General features: G+C 37.8%; 1 protein-coding gene across 3 annotated transcripts; it reads left to right on the top strand.

The window, feature by feature from the left end:
- Positions 1-570: 570 nt before the first annotated feature.
- On the top strand, positions 571-8438 carry LOC143853899 (proline-rich receptor-like protein kinase PERK15). 3 transcript variants are annotated; one of them, XM_077363601.1, is made up of 5 exons: positions 571-1409; positions 7192-7342; positions 7563-7588; positions 7666-7709; positions 8034-8438. In XM_077363601.1, the coding sequence occupies exons 1-4, from the start codon at positions 1336-1338 to the stop codon at positions 7706-7708; spliced, it is 294 nt and encodes a 97-aa protein (XP_077219716.1). In that variant the 5' UTR covers positions 571-1335; the 3' UTR covers position 7709; positions 8034-8438. The 3 variants fall into 3 exon arrangements, 2 of the variants coding, with proteins under 2 accessions (XP_077219716.1, XP_077219711.1); XR_013237299.1 differs by having other exon boundaries at positions 603-1453; positions 7563-7709; XM_077363596.1 differs by having other exon boundaries at positions 637-1409; positions 7563-7709.
- The last annotated feature ends 224 nt before the right edge of the window (positions 8439-8662 follow it).

Genomic DNA, 8662 nt, shown 5'->3' with positions numbered 1-8662 from the left:
CTCTCAATTGGTTATTACAATCTGAAACGAACCGAGACATATGGCACTCACAATCGGTTATTAAAATCCAAAAATGAGTTTGGATTGCAAGAGAAAAATCTCCAGGAATTTTTTTTTTCTTGGGAAAATTTTTTGGATTGCAATAATCGGTTCTTAATCATGTTCACATTTGGATTGCAAGAAAAACATCTCAGATAGATTTTTTCCAAGGAAATTTTTTAAATTCCTCAGATTAGGGGGAAATAATATGATTGTGATTAATTTAGAGGGACACAATCATAAATTGAAGAACCCTGTAAATAAAAAATTAATAGGTTTTGTTCAAGTTCTGTTCTCTCGTGTGTAGAACATGTAGAAAATTTTAGAAAGAATTTTCCTTTCTAAATTTTTCCAAAAGATTCTTGCAATCCAAACAGGAACTCATATGAGTTCCCCTTTAGCCAACTTTTTATCACCCCATCTTTTTAACCTTCCATTGGCTTCCAAAAACAGCCACAAACCAGCTTGTGGGTGCAGCATTATGGATTGCACACATCAACAAATTGATGTGAAAATTTATAAAATATTGTAGCACCACAGAAACATGGCCTAATTACCTCTCGATGGATCGTTTGGTAATTTAACATGTAATATATTCTAGCATAAATGAAGAAAGGCAAATGCAAACTTTTGAAAGAAAAAAAAATAAATGAAGAAAATAACCCGGGTTCCTAAATAATTTTTGGGTAATTTTTTTTTTTTTTCTATATTCTATATTCTATGTACCTGGAATCCGATTCAATCTCTAATTCCTAATTTGGAGCAATGAGGGAGCATCAAGGAAGATCACATGGAGATCATTATCATCGGAGCGAAGGAATTGATGTAGATCTGTGAGAAATTGTGAGAACAATCCCTATTATCTTGTTCTTGTTGCAGAAAAGTCGCTGGAATTGCTAAATTCTGTGAGTTTTCTTGAGCCGAAGTCATCTACATCTCCAGATCATATTGACCTGATCGGATACTAAAATTGGAAGAGATCTATGAAACGTTAGTTGAATCAAGTGTCAATGTTAAAGAACGATCTAAACGTTCTGATAGGCCTTTGATTGATCTGGATTGCATCTGACATTTTTCAAGAGTGAATCGGTCCACTACAATCAGATCTCGCAAGTATTGTTGAGTCGGACGAGATTAATCACATTTGGATTCAGCTTCTAATCTATCCAATAACCAGATACATAAAAGACTATCTTTCGACTTGAATCGGAGAAAGTACGCTGCATTTTCTAAGTATTTTTATCTCTTGTGAAGATACAGAATTTTCTCCAGATCAAGAAACCAGTGAAGATCAATATGAACAAGAAGGTAGATATGGTGTTCATGGTTTATAACATCGGTTCTAAGCATTCTGGCTTCATTTCAACAAGGTTCCATTCTAATTTCATGGAATTTTCCACCTACTCAAGGATCTGTGAGTGCCTTCATTTATTGCTTTTGTCTTTGGTGAGTTCTGGACTTCAAAACATAAAAAATTAAGCAGTTGCTCAAAGATAATTTTCCAAACATGAAATTCTCTGCATGCCTTAAAAATCTTTTGTTCTGACAACTTTCTGCTGAGTTGGAGTGGTCGAGATCCAGTTCTTTTCAAAGCAAAAACAGAATCAAAATATCTTGATGTATGTTTTGATTTCCACTAGAACTGGAATTTTGATCCCCTCTAAGGCAGATTTCCATGGAGCTTTGCAGAATTCCATGAGAAACGTTGTTGCTCTGAGATTGAATTTCAAAAAGAAAACCGTTCTGTAGGTGTCATTCTCCTGATTGTGGTTAACTCACTAAATCTCAGCACAATTAAGTGGCAATTGGTTGTAATCGACTTGAATTCTCCTCCAATTGAATAGATCGATGAGTTTCTGTTATTATCTGCAAGCTGTTTGGTGAATTACTTCAATGAGACTCCATAGGATAATGGATTGGAGTCTTGTTTGTTTTAATGTCATTGACAAGTACTCACTGTAGCAATCCAAGGCTTTCACCTCCCTTCTTAGGTTCTAATTCATGAGGCATTGTGCGTGCTTGTAAAAAGTCCTCAAAGAGCATTTTTGGATGTGAACAAGAAGCATTATATCTGGTTCTGTTTGATGCTCAGGATCTTAACGCTTTAAGGCTGTTGAATGCCAAACCTATGGTAATTCATGGTAGAATCATTATGCCTTATTTCCCTTTGAATTCCATTGAAGTTTGTAAATGCCTATTAAGAGACTTGGATCAGTTATCTTTTGTTTCCTTTGAAGGAGTCTTGTGTTGTTTGATCAAGGAAAATGACATCTTGAACATGGCGGCATGTCTGTCCCAATAGTGTGTGACTGTTTGGGTGTTCCCAGCCCTCTTCATTCTTATTCTGACCGAATTCATTTCCTTAACTGCAATCTAACATTTCTGTAAAAGAAGAAACGAAGAAGTCTCTAAGTTGGTACAGGACTCAGTCATAGATATGGTGTCTTCCCAATCGATTTACAACTATTGAGGACATGAGTTGAATTACTCATTTGACAGGTTTTGATTGAACCAATAGGCAAGAGTTGCAGTGTTTCTGTTTACAGATAGATCTGGCATGTGCTTCTAGTAGAAGGAAGGGTTAAACATCAGTTGCGATATAATTCATTAGCTCAATTCATTGGCTCTTGGTCATGCATTTGAGGTGTTTGGGATGAGCACTCAAAGAACATTGGAGCTCACAGTTTTATTTTCCTCTTTGCAATCTGTTGTTACAAGAGTGTTTGGCACTGTACTTTGGATTGCAAACTTGATCCTCTGGATCTTTTTTACCAGAGTCGATCCGCATGTGCTGAAGTCATATTTGAATTGTTAGAATAAGCCTATGGGCATTTTAGTCATTGTACAAATATTTTAGTATATAAATAAATGAGTGAGAGGGAGATACCTCAACTCACTTTTCTCATTCTCTCTCAACATGGTATCAGAGCCCTAGGGTTTTTGATCCCTAACCCTAACCCTAGCCTCTACCTTCTTCATCAACCCCAACCCTAATCCCTTCAACCCTAATCCCTCTCTCTAACCTAACCCTAACCCTAACCCATCTCACGCCCCACCCTCTCCTCCCTCCTCCACCCCACACCTCCTCCTCTTCTCCATTCCCCGCTACAGTAACCCACTACAGTACCGCTACAGTACCTCCCCAAACCCTTTCCTTCGTCATATCAGCCCCTTATCTCCTCCGCTCTTCGCCTTCCCGACAACCATATTTTGGCTTAATCTTACATAAAACCCTATTTTTCCATTTTCCCTTTGATGTATTAAATTTCTCTTTTTTATCTTCATCTCGCGCATCTTCCTAGCTTCTCTATGGGTTCATATCTGCACTTGTCCTTCGCTCGTGCGATCGTCCTACGAGTCTCTCTGTTGATTAGTTGGTTTTATCATCCATCCTCTCCACTTTTACTCGTTGTAGTTGTTGGTGGTGGTCTCTTTGTTTGTCGACATTTGTTGTCCTGATGGATCTTCCTGTTATTGTTGATCCCTCTATTGAAATGACCACTGAGGTTCGTGCTTCTACCACACCCTTGGCCCCTTCTTCGTCTTCTACCTTGGCACCTGTAGACAACTCTTACCCACAACTGAACATTGCCAAGTTTGATGGAACCAACTACTTACCCTGGAAGGTTGCGATTGAGACATACCTTCTTGGACGGGGTAAGTATTTCTTAAATTTATGCACTTGATGATATAAATCTAAAGATTTTTAACGTGAAAATTTGTCGCTTTCTTAAATCTTTGAAATTATTCACTATCTTATGCTAAATAATAAAAACCCGACCCGACTCGAAACAACCCGAGAAACTATCTTGGGTAGGGTTGGATTTAGGAATCTAGGGTTTTTTTAAAGAAAACTAAACCCAACCCGACCCGAGATAATTTCTCGGGTACGGTAGGGTTCTGGAAAACCTGACCCGCCTGACCCGAGTTGCAACCCTAATAAATATATATGGCATGCATGAGGTTTTTTATTTTTATTAAATGTATGCAGTGTGGACTATGGAATGATATTCTTGTGTGTGCGTGTATAAGTATAAAGAGAGTGTGTGTGGACCAAAGCACCCGAATTAGTGCTCCAAACAGTTCCATGACCCCAAATAGCGAATCAACTTACCTGCCCTCATCATACTGCGTATGGGCTACCATCGTTCCCTGTACCCTTCACGTACCGGGTACCGGAACGAACCGCGTTCCATGTAACCTTACTAGCGAGGAAGTGTCGACTTCTCTTCAACGCTAGTATCATCTACCTCTTGTGTCACCAGTATTTGTACAACATCTTGTTCTTTGCATTCATCTTCAAACTGCTTCATGATGAGTATGTTGCAAAGTTTTTTCGATTCAATACCTTTGAACTCACACATTTCTTGGTCTTTTCAACTCCAATATGCAATGCATTAAGAGTAATCGTTCTTTCGTTGAATGTGAAGTCACAACTCAGAAGTATTACTCTTACCTCGAACAGACAACATGATTTAGCTTGATAAATACAGTCCTACAATGGAACTAGAACAAGAAATGCCATATGAAAGTCAAGCAATTACTTTAGAACCAAGGTTCTTTGTTAATCGTATGAGATTTGAAAACTACTGGGATTGATTAAATCTTGTAATTAGTTCAGATTCAAGAAAAACACAGTTGGCTTCAAGAAACTACATATGAAAAAAAATGAATGAACCGAAGTTGAATACAGATTAAATGGGTTGAGGAAACTGAAGGAGATTAAGAGAAAGGAAACAATATATAGAGTTAAGATGGGAGATAAATCTGTACTAGCTGAGAAGATCTAAGAAATAAAAGATTAGTAAAAGGAATAAGAGTAGGGTTACGACAACACACCATTGAGGGTCTCTAGAAATCCACCTAGAGCAGCATAACAAGAATCCAAATGGATAGAGAAGGCTTGCAAGCTCTTGAAAATGTTTACAATCCATTTAGATAATATAAAGTGTAAGCCGGAAGGCTATCGATCACCAACGCTTTGATTGGAACCAAACCCATATTGATTGATCACACAAATGTCAATTGCCTATGAAATGAACAGGTTCAATACATCGCAGTCAAGCAAGACGACTTGGACACTACAAGCGATCCGCGGAACCTTGACGCACACAAATCTAAGGTCAATCGAAGCCCAGAAGAGAAGATGTTATATGTGTAGTTTAGAATGTAGCGTCTCTCTTGGGTGTTTTGAGGGTTCTTGGCACTTAGGGAGTTTTAAAATAAACTTAGACATCACTAGGAATCACACTCCCTAAAGTTGGCTCAAAGTTCATAGAAAATTCCTTCAAGAATTATGAATTTAAGTATCCAGGGGAATTACGGGCGTCCGGGGTTCTGGCGGACGTCCGTTTGAAACTGGATAACTGAGGGAATTGCGGACGTCCGGGATATTGGCGGACGTCCGTCTGAAGCCTGAAAGGTTGACTGAGAATATTTCGGTCGTCCGGGAATATTGCGGAAGTCCGTGGACGGATTTGAGCGAGCGTTTAGAATTTTAAACGGCTCTATTTTTCAGACGTCTAGACTTCGTCCGCGACGCCCAGGAAAGTAAAAAATTAGGTTTTTTTTGTTTTCTAACCTATAAATATGCTATTTTGAAAACCCTAACACATCTCTTGAGCTCTTAAAAAGTTATTAGCCACAATTTTCAAAACCCTAACTCTCACCTACTCTCTTCTACATACATTTACCTCTCTTGAGTGCCATTACTTTCATTCTCCCAAGAGAGATTCATTAGGGTGTATATTTTGAGTGAGACAAGAGTTATTGCTTAAGCTTTTACTTTTGTATTTGCCTAAACAAGAGGCTAGTGTGCTTTTACTTCATTCTACCATTGTAAAGAAAGGTTGTGACCCTTGGAGAGTTTAAAGACTCGGTGTTTGTAAGGAGGCCTCGGACCCGGCCGTGGTATGGTGTCCGGATAGTGAAGAAACCCTAGGACGACAAACTTGGAAGAGTGGAGTAGGCTTTTAAGAAGACCTAACCACTATAAATCTCCGTGTTCATTGTGGTGTGCCTTCTATTCTCTCTCATCTCTCAACTCTCTTGGTAATATCTTAGACCCTCTTCTTTACAATATGCTAGATAGCTTTAAAGTAATTGTTTGAATTTCTTAAAACAAGGTTTTCAAAGCAACAAATTTTTTATAATACCTAATTCCCCCCCTCTTAGGTTGCCTAGTCTATTTTCATAAAAAAACTAAAACACTCCCTCTAAAACATGAATCCGATCATATTAAAACTCAAGCAACTAATGAAACTCCTATTGAAACTTAAAACTTAAATCCCATTAGGAACTGAAATCAACAATTAATTAACAACCCAAAGACAAATCTACACCTATGAAACCCATTAATTAAAAGAAACCCATTAATTAAAACTCAATGGTTAAGGCTTTGGCCTACAACCTTGAGGTCGGGGTTCGATCCCAGCTAACCTACCAAAAAAAACTTTTGGTGGATAGATGGTCCCAATTATTTATTTTTCATCTTCGTTTGATAGTCCTCATCACCCAGCTAGTGTGATATTGTTTCTAATTATCTCATTTTCAAAAGCATGGTCTTAGTCTTGGTTGGACTGATTTCAGGTGAAAAAATCCAACTGCATTGGTTTATAGTTGGTCTGAGTTGAACCAGGGAGGCCTAGTTGGGGGTGGATTTTGTTTCTAACTCTTGCATTGTCATAAAAGGCTTTACTCTATTGTTATCCTCGTTAGGACTCATTTCTGGTCAAGAGCTCCAATCCCATTGATATAAAACTGGTTTAGTCACATTGGAGTAATGGACAGACCTAGTTGGTGTCATTTTTTTGTTTCTAATTCAAGTTATGTTACTTGGGGAGTCCGTTTATTGAAGTGTTTGATTAAAACTGCAGTTATTTTTTTATGTTATTGAAGAGTCGGACATGAGAAAGGGAACAATTTTCAAATATCCAATGATAACAGTCCATTTTTTAATTTAATTATCCATGCCTTTTGCTTTTCTCTATTAACGTGTTTATTAATGGCAGGTACTTAGATCCAGAATGTTTTTTGATCTGCAAATTCATGGAAAACAGAATCATTTTCAAATATCCAATGACAACTATCCAATTCTTGTTTTAATCATTTATACCCTTTTCTTTTCTCTAATATTGTGTTTACTAATGACAGGTATGTAGATCCCGAATATGCTTTGACCCACCAACTCACTGAACAATCAGATGCCTACTCTTATGGGGTCATGCTTCTGGAGCTAATTACTGGACACGAAGCTATTTTCAGGACTCTGTTGTCTATGGTTATGGTTAAATTGGTAGGCTGGGTTAGTATCTTACATCACAGATTCTCCGTTTCCGTACATGTCTTGAAGATGGAACTGTACAAATCTTCACTTACAATACCATTCCTGCCCTGGAATCCTTAGATCCCAAGACATTGTAGGCCATAAAATAGCCTATTTGTACTTTTGTTTATGTTCTGTTTCCCATTTTCTATCGGTTCTGGCATTGGAAAATTAACGGATTAGTTGTCTGCCATTGCAGGCGAGACCTTTAATGAATCCTCAAAGGTACGGGCAGCTTGTCGATTCACGGTTGAATTCAAACTACGATGTCAATGAGATGACACGAATGGTTAATTGTGCAGCTGTTTGTGTGGGCCCTTCTCAACTTCGACCAAGAATGAGTAAGGTATGACACCTATCATCGCTGTGGCATAGTTTAACCTTTCCTGGACTCATACGAAGGTGCTTTTATTGGTCCTGAGAGATGTAAAAAAGTTACATTTTGACCCTCATTTCGATTTTCGAGATTAAGAACACTAACTATTTTGAGCACTCATTTCGACATTAAGAACGGTAACTATTATATTTTTAATTGTACATTGAAAATTTTCTTTTGCTGGAAGTTTCAAATTCTTAGATTTTAAAAACAGTGATTTTAGATTCCTCGAATTGCATTTTTTATGAAACTAATATTTTTTTTAACATGTTTCTGTAATCTGACACTGAGCAGATAGTTCAATTCCTGCAAGGGCGTTTGAACAATCTGAACTAAGGTATTACAGGAAAATGGAGATGGAATGAGGAAAAAAGAAACTCGAGTGTTTGGTGGAACCCCGTGAAAACTTATAGGTATTGGCTGTTAAACTCCCCTCTCTTATTCCTATTTTGAATTTCCAAGAATGGAGATCCTGAGACTGAGAAAACTTTAGTTTGAGTGATCTTGTGTGTTTGAGTGATCTTGTTTGTTGTTGTGATTTGAGTAAAACCGAATTTGAGAGACAGAATATGGTAAGCACAAAAAACCTGTTGGTTAGTTTGGTTTTATTTTGGTTATGGATGGACGGAATATTATGGATTGTATTGGTTAGAACTAAAATGACTGGAATTGCTCTATATACTTTAGCCTTTGCATGTCTATAGAGCCTTTTTTGCAGGTATGTGGCACGGTCACGTGCCTGGCCATGGGCTTGGCTCGGGGCATGACACCCAAATCTTCTTAAAACTACTACCATAAGTTGTTGATGGTGTTCAACTCAACAAATTCTGACCAATAAGCTTATGCAATATAACATATAAAATTATTTCAAAAATATCGCTTCATAGTATGAGATCACACCTCCAAAAAATCCCACCCTACCC

The sequence above is a fragment of the Tasmannia lanceolata genome, unplaced genomic scaffold, assembly GCF_043159265.1.
Source record: "Tasmannia lanceolata isolate RefF3 unplaced genomic scaffold, GAP_Taslan_0.1 ptg000003l, whole genome shotgun sequence".
NCBI classification, from domain to species: domain Eukaryota; kingdom Viridiplantae; phylum Streptophyta; class Magnoliopsida; order Canellales; family Winteraceae; genus Tasmannia; species Tasmannia lanceolata.
The sequence above is the reverse complement of the archived record's forward strand: the minus strand, read 5'-3'. Positions and strand labels throughout refer to the sequence as shown.

Bases quoted from the DNA above. Each gene is read 5' to 3' on its own strand.
- LOC143853899 (XM_077363596.1), top strand. From the start codon at position 1,336: ATGAACAAGAAGGTAGATATGGTGTTCATGGTTTATAACATCGGTTCT. The intron at 1,410-7,191 runs GTTCCATTCTAA...TACTAATGACAG, and splicing joins TCTGGCTTCATTTCAACAAG to GTATGTAGATCCCGAATATG. The intron at 7,710-8,033 runs GTATGACACCTA...GACACTGAGCAG, and splicing joins TTCGACCAAGAATGAGTAAG to ATAGTTCAATTCCTGCAAGG.